The sequence below is a fragment of the Eleginops maclovinus genome, chromosome 2 (genome assembly GCF_036324505.1).
Source record: "Eleginops maclovinus isolate JMC-PN-2008 ecotype Puerto Natales chromosome 2, JC_Emac_rtc_rv5, whole genome shotgun sequence".
In the NCBI taxonomy this organism is placed as follows: Eukaryota; Metazoa; Chordata; class Actinopteri; order Perciformes; family Eleginopidae; genus Eleginops; species Eleginops maclovinus.
The window spans coordinates 14,558,732-14,576,822 of NC_086350.1; the positions used below are offsets into that span (position 1 = coordinate 14,558,732).

General features: G+C 40.1%; 3 protein-coding genes across 4 annotated transcripts; 1 reads left to right on the forward strand and 2 right to left on the reverse strand.

Annotated features, from left to right (window-relative positions):
• The first annotated feature begins 207 nt into the window (after positions 1-207).
• terb1 (telomere repeat binding bouquet formation protein 1) lies at positions 208-8,350 on the forward strand. Its single transcript, XM_063909862.1, has 21 exons — positions 208-392; positions 495-605; positions 811-942; positions 1,139-1,270; positions 1,461-1,521; positions 1,639-1,757; positions 2,162-2,290; positions 2,393-2,545; positions 2,637-2,768; positions 2,896-3,021; positions 3,110-3,252; positions 3,337-3,710; positions 3,805-3,875; positions 3,981-4,058; positions 4,361-4,597; positions 5,437-5,511; positions 5,686-5,751; positions 5,839-5,904; positions 6,685-6,752; positions 7,481-7,636; positions 7,738-8,350. The coding sequence occupies exons 1-21, from the start codon at positions 320-322 to the stop codon at positions 7,753-7,755; spliced, it is 2,520 nt and encodes an 839-aa protein (XP_063765932.1). The 5' UTR covers positions 208-319; the 3' UTR covers positions 7,756-8,350.
• Positions 8,351-9,900: 1,550 nt separating this feature from the next.
• On the reverse strand, positions 9,901-13,004 carry LOC134880110 (E3 ubiquitin-protein ligase RNF12-B-like). Of its 2 annotated transcripts, XM_063906836.1 has the most exons (3): positions 12,855-13,004; positions 10,898-11,965; positions 9,901-10,503 (listed from the first exon to the last, which is right to left on the reverse strand). In XM_063906836.1, the coding sequence occupies exon 2, from the start codon at positions 11,956-11,958 to the stop codon at positions 10,924-10,926; it is 1,035 nt and encodes a 344-aa protein (XP_063762906.1). In that variant the 5' UTR covers positions 11,959-11,965; positions 12,855-13,004; the 3' UTR covers positions 9,901-10,503; positions 10,898-10,923. The 2 variants fall into 2 exon arrangements, with proteins under 2 accessions (XP_063762906.1, XP_063762896.1); XM_063906826.1 differs by having other exon boundaries at positions 9,901-11,965.
• Positions 13,005-14,548: 1,544 nt separating this feature from the next.
• si:ch211-127m7.2 (uncharacterized) lies at positions 14,549-16,668 on the reverse strand. Its single transcript, XM_063906848.1, has 3 exons — positions 16,431-16,668; positions 16,218-16,320; positions 14,549-15,834 (listed from the first exon to the last, which is right to left on the reverse strand). The coding sequence occupies exons 1-3, from the start codon at positions 16,532-16,534 to the stop codon at positions 15,472-15,474; spliced, it is 570 nt and encodes a 189-aa protein (XP_063762918.1). The 5' UTR covers positions 16,535-16,668; the 3' UTR covers positions 14,549-15,471.
• Positions 16,669-18,091: the final 1,423 nt, after the last annotated feature.

An 18,091-nucleotide genomic window follows, 5' to 3' on the forward strand; every position in this document is an offset into this window, starting at 1 on the left:
ACTGTCTCTGACACAATTTAGGCACACCCATGTATGTAAGGCCCCATTTGACCTTTCAAATTTACTAGCGTAATTTGGTTGTTACTATGGTAACGTCATTTGCAAACGTTCGGTGTTCATCTCCAACGGTAGCTATTAGCTACCATTGGCAATTAAGCTAAAGCTAATATGTTGTTGTTGAAATAGCATTTCCTATTGTTAGCACAAATGACGCAAGATTAGCTGAAGTTTGTTGTGATGATTAACAGGAGATAAGGGATAAACGTGTAATATAAGGTTATAGCCATATTGTTACTTTGGTGGCATTTAAGCGTTGTTAATGGCTTCAAAACAACTTAGTCGTTTAAACAGGGAAATGGATAATACAGGGGTTTGCACCAACAGCCGTAACAGTAAGTCCTTTTGTTAAAGTATTTGTATTTGGGCGTTTACATTTACATATTCATGTCTGTCTGGTTTATGTAGTATCGCTGATTAAATAGTTTTGCTTTCAGCGGTAAGGACAGATCTCAGTTTGCTGCTTGAGTGTCTGAAGTTTCAGATGAAAAGTCCCGATTTGCAGAAACAAGCTCTTCTCGCCATTCACTCCATCTGTGAAAAAAGAGGTAAACTATCAATGACAAAAACGTACTATTAACCTACCTCTGAACGATGTCCTTTACACACTAATCATCTCCTACAGCACCCTTAATCCTATTTTTGTGTCATATATTTTCTTGTCATTTAAATCGGTGACTAATTTACATATTAGTAATCTTTGACATTATACATCTCCACTGTCTGTTTAAATTCCCATTTTCATTATTTCAGAGGATAATGTGGACCTGCTGAGAGACATGGGAGGTGTAGCATTTGTGTACAACCTCTCCAAATCCAGTATTGTTCGATCAGATGTCAAGGAGACTGCACTCTTTACAGTGGGCACATTAGCAGAGGCCAATGGTAGGTGTGTGTGTGTGTGTGTGTGTGTGTGTGTGTGTGTGTGTGTGTGTGTGTGTGTGTGTGTGTGTGTGTGTGTGTGTGTGTGTGTGTGTGTGTGTGCTAGTGATGATGTTCTTTCAAGTGCAATTTGTTTTAGAGTATATCACAATTTTACATTTTGATAATAAATGATGTATCTTCTCTTTCCTTCCTGTAGTGTATTGCAAGAATTCTCTGTGCAGAAAAGAGACATTTGCAGACCTTGCCGGTTTGTTGATGGAGGAAAACATCCCAGTAACCCAGAAGAGAGTGTCTGTGTATTTGCTGTCTGTGTTAGTCGCCAACAACAGTAAGATCAAGACACATCAACTGACATAATGAGTTAAAGCTATAGGATTAGTTGTCCCAAATGTACGTGCACTTTTTTCTGTCAGTTAACATGACATTTTCCATAGTATGGTTTAGTTTAAAGCTCAATCAATGGTACAGTATGTACTACACAGTAGTTTTTGAAGCTCTCTGTCTGTATGCTGTTAAAGAATCAGGACAGACCTTAAGCCAAACCACCGGCTGCCTGGATATACTGCTGGACCTCTTCAGGTACTTTGCAACTCATCATCAGTCATTTCAAGTTAATATAATTACTCCTAAATACTATTTTAAAACACTTACTTATATGAGATTGACACATGAGTTTAATATTATGCTTTTCTGCAGGACTACTTCCCCTCTCTCTGCAGGGGTTTCTTTGAGAGCTGCTAATGCCACTCAAAACTACCAACTTTGGGCCTCTGTGTCCAGTGCTCTCTGTGGATGTGTCAACAACCCTCAGAATGGTAATGTCATCTGTGTTTTGTACTGAGCAGTAACCGGACAATTGTCAGTTTCAGAAAAAAGGTCAAAAATGCCCTAAGAAATGTTTGAACAACAGTTATTGTTGGAACTATTTATGAACTGATAAACTTTAAAGGAGAAAATGCTATTGCGAGCTAAATAAAAGCCTTAATAGTTTGAACTAAAGAGTGTATTTGCATTAAGATGATCGCAAAAATGCTTTTTATTTACTAAAGTTCATACAAGATGGTCATGCTCTATGCATTTTATCAAATTTGAAACAGCAAACATTATTATTTGTTTAGAAGGCCCGGCACATATATACTTTTTCATTTCTTACACTTTTTCAAGTCAGAACCAGAACCAGAAGATGTTTGTAACTGGAGGTGTTTATTTTGTCTTCCAGAGGAGGGTCAGCGTATTTGTGTTGCAGCCTTTCCTATAATAAAAGTCTGGCTTCAGCAGATTGCTCTGCCACGCACAGAGATTCTTCAACCCATATGTTCTTTCCTAGCAATGACGGTTGCCAACAACTGTAAGTAAAAGAGTCAATGTTTTTGTAAACCATCAAGATCAACCCTCACATTTTAATGACTATATTTATTAACATATGTTTATCACTTTGGTGTTTCTGCAGCCTGTGTTCAGGAGAGTTTTTCAGCCTCAGGGGGCCTTAATACTCTCACTCTTGCACTGGCTCGTCTAGCTTCTGCTGCAGATACAAGCCTGTTGTCTTGCCAGCTTTCTGTCACTATATCCAAGACGCTGTCAGCCTGCATCACAGAAAACTGTACGTATCACCCTCACACAAACATGAACAAATTTCTCTTAGAGAACATACACAAGTGTCTCTTTCACCATTCCAAATCTGTTCTTTGTAGCTTCTCTGGCTTCAGGTCTGGCTCAGTATGGCGTGGTTTCCCACCTCTTCTCCCTGCTGGCTAGCCCCCACCTGGACCATGAGGAAAGGCTCTCTGTTTTACTCACCATGGGCCACTGCACTGAGGCTTCAGGTGAGACTTCACACAAGACCGCTGTTTGTTTATAACAGCTTATAAGTCTTCTTCCCTTGAGAGTCCAACTTGAGTATTTATTTGATCCACATGTGTTTTACAACTGTGTGTTTCTTCCTGACTATAGAGGAGCACCAGCTTCAGTTGGTGCAGTGTGGGGGCCTGCCCCTTATTATAACCCTACTCACAGAGGACACAAGTGAGGAGGTCAGGAAGGCTTCTACATTCATATTGCAGACCTGCAAGCAGGCCAGTAAGTCATCCTGCGACTTCAAAGAAGAATATGTGGGTAGAATGTAGAATATGGAGTATTAATGTCTTGTTTGTCTTTGTCTGTGAAGCCATGTCCTTGGGAGTGCCTGGTCTGATAGCGAGACAGGGGGAGGGAGAAATGATGGACCCCTTTATAAACATGGAAAGCTTCAAGAGCTCAGCCAGAGAGCTGCTGCGTAGGATTGACCTGCTAGAGAAGACACCAGCAAAGGTCGATATGCATTTACACACATGCCGACATTTTAGGCAGCATGTGGCGAGGTGACTCATTATGTGAGCTTATGTCCACCACCAGGAGACTGAGGAGGAGCAGGAAGTCATACACCCATTAAATTCAACTGAAGAGCAAGGCCAACCATCCCTGCCTCCAGCATCACCTCTCCCTCTGCGTCAGAAGGAGAGCTTCAAAACCATTCCCTCTGCATACACTCTGAAGCTGTTAGAAGCAGGGGATGACAACAACATTAAAATTCAACTGTTCAGAAATGTGAACAAAAACAGGAATAACAGCCAACAGAAGAGCATGAGTTCCAATTTAACTAAGCAGGAAGAGAAGACTCAAAGCAGTGGAGTGGGTGTGAGATGTTCGGCGTGCAAGGGCACTGGAGCCCTAACGTCTTCACATGTTCAGACACTAGAGGGAGACAGAGAGCCTCGCACCACAGACAAGTGAGCGTACAGTAGCTCCTCAGTTACTTTTTATTCAGAACAGTCAAATGAAGAGATAGCTTTCATAATAACTTTAACCCGTGTTTTTGTTTAGTGAGTGGTTTAAGACCCCTGCACCAGTGAGGCACAGTGTTCCAAAGGAAATTAAATGTGGTGATGAAGAGGGTAAGCACCTCTATCACACTTTAACTTCTTTGCTTTCATTATTGTTTTCAGTAGATGTGCAGTTTCTCACATGTTTTTTTCAAGTAGTATATCTTTTCTGTAAAGAGATGCAGGATCATGAGATGAGCAAGGGGGTGGGAATCCCAGTAGAGGACCGCTCACTCTCTCATATCCGGTGTGCAGGTAGGAGAACATGAGACCCTCAATGAAAATGTTTTCATCATTATTCAAACAAGTGGTTGTTCATAGTGTGTTGTACTGTTAATATATTCTGTATGATAGTATGATCAAATATTTTAGACACATTTTGTGTTTCTATGTCTACATGTCTAGGCCTACTTGGTAAAAAGTCCACATATACTGTATTTAGTCATTGTATTTTTACTTCTAAACTTAAAAGTATTCCTTAAGTTAGAGTATTGCAGAGCCAGCAGTGGATTTTAGAAAACTGAACCCCTTGCCTCTGTGTTCTCGCTGTCCTTCAGGTTGTGTGCTGCCTTTTGAGGAGGTGACCAGTCGCAATTTCGCATCTCTCCAAAGCCCCTGCCAGCACAGCTGTGAGTTGCACAAGGTTCTGCAGGAGGCCACAGAGCGGTTCAGGACTCGCCACTGCAACCTTCTGTTCAGGGGACAGTACCAAGACCACTCTGTAGGACAAACAGACCCAGAACCTGACAGAGTTTCAGCTGCAGAGTCACAGAAAAGCTGGAAAAACTGGAACAGTAAGCTACATTTATCATTTGAATTTGTGCTGGAAATCCATCTAATAAAAGTTAAACAAAACTGCTGTGGTTGCTCATTGACAGAGGTTCCTACTCACGTTGAAATGGCCTTGGTTTGAACGTTGTTGTGACTCAGACAGCCAGTTTAAATGGTGGTGCAATATAAAGCATCTTGTATCTAAGGTAAATATAGGAATGGAAACACATCCTAACAGCTGAAGCTCAAAGCTATCGTCCATGTTTCCCTGTGTGCTCACACAATGATACATTAATAATAACATCAATGTTGTATGTAAAGGAGCTACACTTTACAAATTTGGGGGAATACAATGTTTTAAAATAACTGAACCAAGGCTTGATTTGTACATGCTTTAGTATATTTTGTTCCCATACTCACAAAAACCTGCTAATGCTAGCATTGACTAACCTGCGTCTGCAAGATGGGTTTGGCAGGTATAGAAAATACAGGTTTTAAAACCTGGGCAGGGATTACATTTCAGACATCGCCTCTAATTTACACTGCACTGAATTATGGGTATTAGACTAAACTCATGCTATTGTTGCTTAACAGCTGTAAAAGTCTGTATTTGTAAAATCTTTACTTCAGTCAACATAAATAAGAATTTGTGTGAATACATGAGGTCCTTTCTTGAGATGATTAACTATGAGCAAACATGCCTCATTCATGTGGCTGTTGTCCAAACTGTTTTATGGCGCAAAGAATGTTTATTTTCCTCGTCCATAACTTCATAACTGCTCTGTTAATATCCTCATTATGAAACACATTGTTGTCTTTAACTACTGCTATAAAATGTCTGATTTCTATTCCCCAATAAAAGATGTGCGCCTGACTCCCATACGTAAAGAAGCAAGGAAAAGCCCCCTGCCACAACACCGCTGGAACAAGCACAATGGTGAGAATCATGCAGCTAGTGGAGGTTTATACAGCTCTTGAACACACCGATGTTTAAGGATCGTAGCGTAGTTCTAAAAAATCAACAACAAAGTCTGACTAGTTATTGCTGTTTGCCACTCAAACATACATGCAAAAGTTTCTGTAGGTTTTTATTTAGTTTCTTCCATCATAGGTGTCAGTTTGACTCCCCTGCGCAGAGGAGCTAAAAAGGAGATCATGACTGTTAACAACAGGACCGGTATGTATGAAAGAAAAATAGCAACATATCATTTATTATCCTTTATGTTTGTCACATTTACCAGCATCTCTTCACTCCTCTCCACAGGTCCAACCTTGATTCCCCTAAAAGGGTCTCATCTTCCTGGAGGTAGATGTGTGCTATCAGATACGGGTATTTGCAGTAGATTAATTTGAGGTGTGTGTGAATGTTATGATTGAGAGCCAGTGCTGGGAGCTGTCTCCGCAGTGTGTTCTTGGCAGCAGACAAACAAAAGAGCAGAAGGAATGTTGAACAGCAGCCAGTGTTCTCACAGGGCAGGCTAGAGCTGGTTCAGAGCAACACAACTGTATTAAGCTGTTTCACACCCTGTATAACACTGTGTGTCTGTGTGTGTCTGTGTGTGAGCGAGAGAGAGACATTTAAAGGGTGTGTTCTGATGCTTTTGTATTAAGCCAGTGACATGTTCAAAGGAGATGGCATCTGCGTATGTTCTGCATTATCGGTGCATGCTTGGTTCTTGCATTACAGTCAATATTACACATTTATATTTATATATTGATGCCAATGATGATTTGTGTGATTGACACGGAGAACAGTTGTTTCTTCCACTGCACAGTCCACCTTTTTAATTCTCTCTCTTTCCAGTAATGCAGATTTTTTTACCATTGTTTACTTGCCTATCATTCTTTCTTTCAGTTTCAATTTTGCTCTCCTTTTCTCTTGCCTGCTCCCTTCATCAGTCGATCTTCTCCCCTTATGTTGTTGTTTTTACAGCATCCCTATGAGTCATCACTTGTGATGTAATATTGCTGTAACGAGGAGCATGACATGAGAAGAGAGACATTGTCTTTCTGTATTATTATTCAGTCTGGGCCCAGTTGATGTGTTGTAACAATGAGTAACTCCTGTTTTTCACACACAAACACGTACTGTTCTACGTTTCATATGCAGAGAGAAGAGAAGACAATAATATTGGTCTTGATGATGATCTGCGGACTAGCACAGAACACTGTCCCACTGTAAGAGTTTAAAATCATTATTAAATGAACTAACCTGATCATGTCAACGTGATCTTCTATTGCACTATAAAGTCAGCATCAAAGTCTTAACATAAATGTCAGAGCCTTGAATTGCAGTCCCAAGCAATTATAAGTATCTTTGTGACTAATCCTTTCATGCCAACAGAATTACACAACATCAAATGGCAAGATGGAACAACTTTATTCCCATAGGGTATCACAAGAAGTTGCAACTGAACAAAGTTGGGAAATCGATTTGAAATAGTACGACATGCTTTGCAGAATGGCTTTTGGGAGCGATCTGTGCACTGTGTTGATAATGGTCTGAAATGTGAAAAGCATCAGATGTTCTATTAACATTTATCACACAGACATCTGTAGAATATCCTTTTAAACAGGACTACGAACTAACAAACATGCGTCTATTTTAGATTTATTAGCTGTTGTCACTCGTCCATGTGTCAGTAGAGATGGGATTTAGAGTTAATATAAGAGGCACAGGTGTTATATTTGGGCTGATTTTAAAAATAAAGAATAATTGCAATTGTTTTTGAATGATATTGCAATTTGAATTGCAACATCACAGCGAATTATCCTTTTCAAAACAAGTATCCACAAAAAGTGAATCAAAACGGGGATTTGTTCCATAATCCACTCTCTTCTGTCCGTCATTGTCCACTCTTTTCTCAACGTTGTTCTTCCTCTGCCTACATTACTGTAATCCACAGCGAAGAGAAAGGAAAAACTTCAGCAGTAAGGAGGTGCGCTACCTGCTGTGTGGCGTAAAGACTTACGGCTGCTCCTGGAACTCCATCTTGTGGTCATACCCCTTCCGACCTGGACGCACCAGTGTGGACCTGGCCAAGAAATACAGGCGGCTCATGGTAACAAGAGAACAAATCTATTAGGCCAGATATTTGATATTTCCCTTCATGAATGTCAAATTGCATAAAGATGAACTGACAGATTGTTTTTTTGCCTGCAGAATTCTGGCTGTGAATAATCCTGATCCTGAGATCCTCATCCTGCCTATTGTTGCTGGCTCACTGTAAATAATAGCTTGGCCTTTCTTAACACAAAAGAATACCCAAAAACATTTCATTCATTTTCTCATACTTTATTGTGTTTTCCGTGCCTTGACTTCAAACTTTGTTAACTCATAATATTGGACTCTTAGTATTTATTTAAGGATATTTATTATTTGTGTTTTTATATACCTTGTATATGTTTTGCAATTCGTTTTTGCAGCATTTTATTGTGAAGTGTTTTTGTTATATTATAAAACATTAAAACAGGTGTTTGAGGTTGTTAAATATATGTGTCTTTATGCGAGGATGCATGTTGCCACTTTTGCGTGACTAATATGTGAAGAAGGGCCATTTTAAAATCCCTCTTTTGTTGTAGCACCACCTATGGATGAATCACCACCACTGTGTTGCCACATGCAGGTGTGCCGGGTTTGATTTCAACAACAGAGTGTTAATGTGTTGTGACAGGAGAAAGACTCAGCCCTAAACATATTGGCAAACGTAAATAACAATCCTGTTTCATAACTATGCCTGGTCAGACCTGCTGTGTACCAGATTGAATATTATTGGACCTTCATTTATCAAACAAGCAAATAAAGTTGTTGTTTTTTTAAAGTCCACACCGACTGAAGCAAAAATGGACATTTTACCAATTGTTTAGATTTGATTTAACCCATACACATGATAAATTGAGCAGCAGTTACTGTAAACTTTACAGTAACTGCTGCTCAATTTATCATACCTTTACAGTGTAAAGACACGTTATATTGTTTTTTAAAATTCTAACAAGAAGATACTAAAGGAGAACAAAACAGAGGCAGAGGAAAAAAAGTGCACTTTTTCTTGGACTTGGAATATGGTGCCACAAAAGCAAATATCTTATTTTTCATCTGTAAAGTGTCTTTGAGGGATTGAAAAGCGCTTACAAATAAAATGTATTATTATTATTATTATTATCAAATTCTATTTTCTTTGTTTTTGTGCTTTGGCCATCATTCCAAAGTGAGGCAGGAAATCAACAAAGGGAGAGGGGACTGGAGTCCAGCACTTGTGTTTATTGAGCTGAAAGCCTCTGGTATGACAGGAATCGCACTAGTGCAAATCGGCCTGTTTATCTATTCTCAGGGTGCATGAAGAGGCAGCCCGGCCTACTAAAGAATAGCTTGACTGAGATCAGTGTGTGATGAGTGCCTCTCCCTCTCCACGGGGACTCATCAGTGTGTTGCCAAACCATGAGACTTACCCGGTTGCCGTGCCCCGAGGCATGGTCTGTTCAAATTAGGTGCGGTCGCACAAGACAAGTGCCTGCTGTAAGTGGGACTTAATTTAATTATGGATTAATAATTATGAAACTGGAGAACACCCTAGTGAGGCACTTATTATCTGCTATAGATTAACTAGTTTACTCATACATTTAAAAGGAGAAGCTGTATGTTGTTCATCTTGATGACATTGAAATGCAGGCCTTTTTTTAAATTGGGTTGTATTCCTGTGAAAGTCATTCGTTATTTCTCTAAGTTTCATTTTAAGGCAGGGTGACGTGGCCTCTCATACCAAACCACTGACTGCTTGGTCAAGATGTTGGAATAGCAATGCAGTGAGGGCAGGGGGGAGTGTGGTGGGAGAGGCATGTGAGGAGCAAATTTCTCATGGACTGAAACGCAGTCACACTGAAGACTTTTGACCCTGACCCCCCGAAAAACCTCCTTCCTCTGGAAAGAATGTGGCTGCGTCTCCCCCCCCCATTCTCTTCCCTCCCCCCCTCGTCTTCTCTCCTGAGAGATAGTGAAGAGGCACTGTGTCTCTAACATGATGTGTGCGGTGTCGGCTGGAATTTGATTTCCATACGTACACTGTGTTCCATACATGTACTTGTGTGTTACAAAACATGCTCTATCATGGAGAAAGGTCCAATTGTTTCAGTAAGTGCATCGAACAGATCCATGCACCGCGCTTCGTACGCCATTCAGAACGAAGGGATGATCCTACAGCTACTGTAGCTTTTGTGGGCTCACAACTAGTAAATCTTTAACACGACCTACACAAATTGTCTTAGTATCCATCGCCCAAACCTTCAACATAAATATTTTTCAGTTAAAAAAGGGGCCGTGACGAAAACACTTGTTGAATAATATTTTTATTTCTTTTTACAAATCAAGACACTACTTGGGTTAAAGTATTCGATCATTGTATTGCAGAACATCCAACAAGAAGTAGAAATATTATGAGTCCAAACATGACTATTTTAACGCAAAAATGTTTACTTGATGTTTGTTTCCTGCTGTATAGCGAGTATTCATATACTGTCTCCATCTTTGGTTGCATTGCTATTGTCCCTTGCCTGTCGTTTTGCATTCACCCAAGGCGTGCTGTAGACTCACAAATCCATCTCAAGATTTTCCCTTTGCACTCTTAACATGAACATTTTCACTTCTACCTTTTCCTGTAGTGTGTTGTATAGCAATGGCTTCTTTTTCTCTTAAAAATGTCCAGTTCGTAAGATTTAGTGGCATCTAGTGGCGAGGGACTGCAAACAACTCAATACCCCCTCACCCACCCTCCCTTTTCCAAGTGTGTTGGAGAGATACACCTGCCTTCAGGTAATGAAAATCATGAAAGGCCCTTTCTAGAGCCAGATTTGTTTTGTCCTTTCTGAGCGACTGTAGAAACATGGCGGACTCTGCGAAGAGGACCTTCTCCCTATGTAGATATGAAGGGCTGATCTTAAGCAAACAAAAACACAATCATTCTTAGTTCAAGGTGATTATATAGTAACAAAAACATAGTTAGGAATGTTGTATTCTATTTATGCTAATAGTTCCCCTTAAAGTGTACATACTGGACCTTAATAGAAAATCATTTAGTCTTGCTTGGTGAATTTGCATAGAGAAACATCTCTGTTGTCCAGCAATAAACGTAATTACACTCAAAAACCCTGGTGCTGTTAAAGCCCCACCAATATACCGTTTTGTCTTTTGGCACATATGGTTCATAAAGAAAGAGAAATAGCTGTTTGCCATAATTTAGCCACTTAGGTTAGAAAAAACATTGCATCTGTGATTCTCTCAGAATTCATGTAAGGGGTTAAGATGGTTTCACAGAAAAGTATCCATTCACCTGTTTAATGAATTGGTTTTAGGCTTTCACATCAGCTCAGTGGAAATGGTCATGTCATCGGGGATCATGACTTCGTTGGGAATGAGGTCAGCGACAAGGTCATTTCCTTTCAGCTCCAAGTTCTTCAGCAGTCCAGAAACACTTTCTTCGTTGAAATCACTCACATGCTGCTCCAAATTCGCTGCAGCCTCCACCTCCATCAGCTCTTCCACTGACTCCACAACACCATTTTGGAACACCTCGGTCACCAGGATGTCTGAAGGCTCATCTGCATCGATTGTAGCGGTGATGGTAGGAATGTCAATGGGCTCAAGAATTACATCAGGGACATCCAGATCAATCAACGGGACTGAAGGAAACACCAGCTCAGGGAGAGACTCTTCGCTAAAACGGTCTGTCTTCTGCTCCAGAAGCTCAGCGGGGGCTGGCACTGACTCTGGGAAGGGTTCTAGGAGTTCCTCTGGTTCAGGAATTGGCTCGGGTTCAGGAAGTGCCTCTGGTTCGGGAACTGGCTCGGGTTCAGGGAGTGCTTCCGGTTCGGGAACTGGTTCAGGTTCAGGAACTGGTTCAGTTTCAGGGAGTGCCTCTGCTTCGGGAAATGGCTCGGGTTCAAGGAGTGCCTCTGGTTTGGGAAATGGTTCGGGAACTGGCTCGGGCTCAGGGAGTGCCTCTGGTTCGGGAACTGGCTCTGGAGCAAGCAGAACTTCAGCAACAGGTTTTGGCTCGGCAACAGGTTCTGGTTCTGGGGGTGATGGTTCGCTGACTGAGACCAAAGGCTCAGGTTGGGCTGGAGCTGGGGTTTCTTTTGCCACAGGCTCTGGTTCAGCAGCAGGAATATCTACTATTTTATTGTCAATCACACATTCTTGAGTGGCACATGGCACCGGTACCACTGGCTCCTCCTTCACCACCTCTAGAACCTCTGTCTTAATGGCCTCCTGAACCTGTGTTATCCCACTGTCTGCTGCAGGCGCTGCTGCTGGCTCTGCTGCAGTCTTCTGCTCAGGGGCAGCAGCCTCGGCACTGTTGGCTTCTCGCACTCTGGTAAACCGGTTTCCCATGATGAACCTGTACGGAGTTAAAAAATGAGACTAAAATAACTTTACATTTTTAAATATTAAATTCTGTTATGCAAGTCAAACTTTTCATTAATATTACACAATGTCCCTGTTGCTAGAATTGCATTTTAAGTGGTAGCTTTCTGTTCAAATTCATGAATACACAGTTGATCAATGTAACAAAAAACACAAAAAGTAATCAGAGACAGTTGCTTTTTTCTGTCAGGGTTCACCAAACTGGTTAAGCAGAGAAATCTCCCAGTGTGTGGGTTATGGTACATTGTGTTCTCATCCCCTTCCCTAACCGCATGTACAGCATGTACCATATCATGTATAGGGATTTGAGCGTGTCTACACAGGGAATGTTAATGTTGTGATTACGGGTTTTTTTTAAGCTTTTGTTTAATAGATGTATTATTTCTCGCTTGCCTGCTTTACAACTTCTCCGGTATTTACTCAATTAAAAACCATTGTGGACACGTTCAGACGTGCATTAAAAACGTTTGCAAATTATAACCACTAACGGCCCCGTGTCATGAAAATTTGATTTGATGATTTGTCTTTGTTTGCATTTACTGATTATATCGTAAAATCACCACACCTTGGTCCAGTTGTGCAGCCTATCAGATCATTAATCCGCAGGAGCACATGCAGTTCAAAATGTTTTAATGTTTGATAAATTGACATGACATGACAAGTGTGTCGATTATTGTCATTTACAACACAAACAACAACCGTGTGCTATTTGCCACTGATTGTTGGTGAAAGCTAAACGAACAAAGAAACCCTTGCAGGCGACCCCGCCTCCCTCTCGTGCTGAACAAGCCTAAAATATATCTAAAATGTACAGAAATAAAAATAGCTCTGCTTAAAACGTGAAGTATGAAATATTTACCAACCGTTTGAAGCTTTTTGCGTTTGAGAAGAAATGGATAAAGTTGCAGATGATTTTGCACACCCAACTTGGAGAAGTCCGCACGTCAAACTGTCTCTCGAAGCGCGCACCAGAGAAGTAGACTCACCGTGCGCGTCCACGATGCGCGTACCGTACACCAACCACAAGCCTCTCAATTTTCTGAAACGGGTTGACTTCAAAAAACCGTAAGCAATTTTCGCAACATTCTCAACATTAAACTACTTCTGGGAATTGACTAAATCAAATGTAATATGCAACCATATTTCAGTGTTTTGACTAAGTGAAACCTTTTTGAGGTTTAAAAATCAACAGTTTCAGTTTCAAAGTGACCATCGCTAGATAATTTGGAAATTTCAGCTTTGAAAAAAAACATCTTCATTAGATCACTTTTCAAAATGATCACTACTAGAGCTTTTAAATTGATCCCTTTAATTTCACGAGAGTTATTGAGAACGCCAGTCTATTTCATGTTGGTGTAATGTGGCCATAATAAGGAAGCTGACACACTGTAGATTACATAATCTGCGACACATTTAAGTGTGTTATTCTGAGAAGTCCTATTGAAGGCAGATTCTTGAAGATTATTCAGACCATGCCGGATCAAGTTATATGCAGACATATTGAAATTATGTATCTTTTGATGTATAAACTAACAGGCACCACACTTGTGACCGCTTTTCTTCAGGTGAGGGGATATAAAACAGCTTCAGTTATGACTGCTCTTTCCACATGGCTCTGTTTTGGGATTTCGGCGTTTCTCCTGCTCATCTTCATGCAAATGTTAACCTCTCTGGTGTTATATGCCGGTGTGTTTATCCTCTCCAATGAGACCCTCATCAGCCCCTTTCACTTCTGTCTTGCACATCAACATGATGAACTGTCCTGCAACAATGAGCACTGGAACGCTGTAAGCAGAACGGAGTCCATACAAATGTTCTTCCTTGACCTGGTGGTTACCCTGGGTTTGTACATTCCCGTGGTGCTTGTGGCCTTTGCTCTGCTGGCCATGCTTTTAGCTGCTTATGGCAAAGACACAGCAGTACTCTGGTTAAGCATGGCCTTCCAGGCTGCATCCAGTCTACTCATCCTGACTGGCATTATTGTTTTTTTGGTTAGATTTCAATCATATGTGAGCTGGGAACACTTTACCATCTGGTTCTATATATGTGTGGCAGTGCAAGTTCAGCTGGTTATCTTAACTGTGCTTACCAACTTGTCACGAAAGAGACTATCATCTGACTGGGAGTGCATGAGTCCGAATGAGAAGTCATTCTAAACACACAATATACAGTTGTTCTTGACAAAGATATAATCAACAAAGTGTTTGTTTGATTCTTAACTCTATTTCTTTGTTTAATGTTATTTGTGTTTTACAAAACGTAGAATAAATCTTCGCTTTAGGGCATTGCTGCTGTAAAACAAGTGTGATGACAGATTTGAATATCAAACCTGTTACACCTCTTTTGTTAAATATACTGGAGTAAAGTGTACCTGCCTCAATGTAGAGAAGCAATGTCTTTGAATTCTAGACAAACTGGTTTCTGAAAGAGAAAACCGAGTTTCTAATAAAAATATGACTTATTTTATCAGATAAACATAAGGCATGTGAAATCAATTGTGTAAAAAGCTACTAATCTAAAAGTGTCAGCACTGACAGTACACAGAACCTTTGACAGGACGTATTCAAGAAAACATACAACGGCTACTTTGTCATTTAATCAAGTGAAGATAAACCCTGCGAAATTAAGCAAATATAAAATTGCATTTAAGTATGAGAGTTTACGTCATGAATTTCACTTGTGGTGTCATTAAGAGAAAATCTGGATCGTATTCACTGAAAAAGATACAGTATATTTCTGTTTGTACAAAAGGCCCCAGGTTCAGATACAGTGTACTGCTGTAAGTCGGAACTCAGTTTCAAGTATTAAGTGGATTGTTCATGGAAACCAAAAAGCAAAGGTCTTCTAGTTAAAGCATCCCTGTCTAATCACCGACACTGTGGTCATACTGTTACATGACCACAGCTGATGTCAGTTTCACATTCAAAGAATCTGCTCTTTCACTTATCTCAACAATTTAATGTTCTGGCTCTCTGGTTAAAGCTTTCAGTAAAACATTCTTATTCATAAATGTAGTTCAAGTCAAAGTTTGAAATTCCATGTTCTCTGACGGAACAGACTTTCCATTTAATGCCTATTATATCAGTGATCCTGCAGATGGTTAATTCATGCAATACGGTGTGGTGTAAGATATGTAGCAGCACCATTAACTGGGAATGGACCAAAGACTTTGTGAAGCCACACAGTAAACTGCCTTGTTGAGTTATATGCTGTCAAAAACAAGTTTACACATTGTTTCTATGTTAAAACCTTTTACATAGAAATGTATTTCATCCACAGTTTAAGAAGCTGAGTCCTAATTTAACATCCCAGGGGCATCAATTAAAGGATAAGTTCTCCATTGTATGGCTTTATGTAGGAGCTGATGTGTGCATCCAAGTACTGCTTGGACTGTCTGGTGATCTGTAATTAGAAAAGGCTTTCCCATGTAAGAGAATATTTTAGTGTGCACATTTCAGTGGTTTTCTGATCAGTTCATCATCAGCTGAAAAAGATTTCTCGCACAAGACGCAAGGCATCCTCCTCCTCTTCCTGCACTGCTTCTGCCAGCACCTGCGAGTGTCCCTCTTCTTCTTCAGCCTCCAGTTCTACATTCACAGGAACGCTGTGATCCTGTACTGGTCCTGACCTATGTCCCTCAGGTCCCTGATGCTGCTGGCTCTTTGTGTATGGCAATGTTTCCACATCTGTTATGTCCATGTCTGTTTCTGAAACATACATTGACACCAGGGCTTCCCCGCTGTCTGAAGACTCCTCCTCTAAAATCACTGGCTTCACCGTCGTCTTTATTATTGCAGGGCTCTTCCTCATTTTCACTGTGGTGTCTATTTCCTTGTCTTCCACCTGTGTGACAGGGTTAATCACTCATAATTAAACAATGCTTTGTAGAATATATTGCATTTCACTTACACTATAACAAATGGTTTAAGATATGATTTTAATGTGGGTCCTTTACCCAACCTTTGTACATGTAATTTAATTGAGACACAGACTTGGGCTGTTTGCAATTACTACGCAGTCAAATTATGTTTTGCAAACTTGAAAAAGTAAGCCTGTACTAAAATCCCAATATATTTGATTTTCACTAATATTATCTTTTCGATTAGCCTTTTGTGGTCATGTCAACATCCTGAACAATATGGATATTTTTTTCCTTTTTATATCACATTATATTAATAATTGAACCCCCATTTTAAAACGTTAAAAAAACAGAGAAACAGCGCCACCTTTTGGTCAGTGGGGAAAGCACTGTTGTGGCAGGCTCCATTGGTAAGATATGAGACAGCTGCCTCCACCAGCTCCTTCTCGTTCATACAGTAGAAAACAGCCCTGGAAACACAACAGTTCATCTTTGTTAGTCAAAATGAAATGAAGAAGATTTAAATGAAGCAGTAAACTGAAGCTTTTGGTTGTTTTTTTTGTTATTTTACGTCAATTACCGTGCAGTTTTCCGTTTTCTCTTGCTCTTCAGAGGCTCCTTCTCTTTCACTTTCTCTTCTTTCTTCGACATCCATGTCGGCAGCGCCCGGTGCCTTTCTGCCATGCTGGCCTTTTATAAACGACTAAATCATCTGTCTATTCGTACAAAAGTTACTGAGAATAAGCGTTGTTAACCATTTAGTGAATAGGAAGCAGAACACGAGGTTTGCTGTTTGTGTAGTGTGCACGTGACCGCAATGTCTGACGGACGTAGTCATCAGCGCTACTTAGCGGACAAGCATTATAATACACCACAATAAAAAGTGAAAACTTCGTTCACACTTTGATTTTATCATGGTTTTCAATAAAACGATTTTTATTCTCAGATTTTAGTTGTTTAACGTTTTACACAAGTTCCAGCCAGTTGATTAGAGGGAATTGAAGCCTAATTTATTCTCTTTAATAATCATTTAAAAAAGCCTTGATCAAGCCTTGGTATTTAATTTATGGATACTACGTTTAGTATGTAACAGACTCTGCATACTCTATAATGTCTTGAAAATATTTGCCTCTTACATTTTGAGTAGAAAAACTATTACGAAATGCAAAACATGATTACACATGAGTCACATAACTAGTAAAGTGCTAAAGCTTTACCCAACTCCAACCTCACAAGACTAAACATGACTTTATATCATTACTTGATACACTTTTTGGAGTTGACTTGATTGACTCATAGAAACATTATTGAGACATTGGAATGGGTCTTCAGATGTCTTTCTAAAGGATTATATTGAAAGGACTGTATACTATATAGAGCTGGTATAATGCTGAAAACTGCACGAATGTATAGTATTAACAAAGTTCAACTACACTTTCAATTATCTCTCTATCTATCTTCATTTATACCATCCCCCGGCAGATGTACCAACCCACATTAATAAACACTCTCTCACACACACACACACACACACACACACACACACACACACACACATACACACACACACACACACACACACACACACACACACACACACGCACACACACACACACACACACACACACACACACACACACACACACACACACACACACACACACACACACACACACACACACACACACACACACACACACACACACACTGTACATGCTATCGTCAGAATTAATCAGGGTTGCAGTAGTGTGTTGTGTAATTAAAACTGTGTTGCACTCTAAATTCACCTCTGTGTCTTCTTTTATCCACCGTTGCTGTTACTTGTGATTGTTTGCAGCATTCTGCCTATTATATTGTAACACAAGTATCAAAAAGCAACACCTTAACAAAATACAGAAAAAAGACATTTATTTTATTATTATTAATTTTTAATAATATTTGTATAATAACAATTATTTGACAGCATTCTGGGTATGTGTGGACATACTGAGGCAGGATGGCTTCTAACCCTATGTGCCTTGTTCTCCACACCCATCGGCAGATAATCCACACTAGTCTAGTCGCCTCACCTGACACATTTTTTTTTCACTTTTCCTTCTTTTATCCTCCCTGTCCTTTGACCAACCTCATTCAATCTTTGATGCTCCAAACAACCTTGTATCAGACTCTCACTCTCTGTCACTTTGTTTTAAAGCTGCCTTCTCCCACTCAGGCCTTTTAATCATGTCTCTAAAGCTCTTT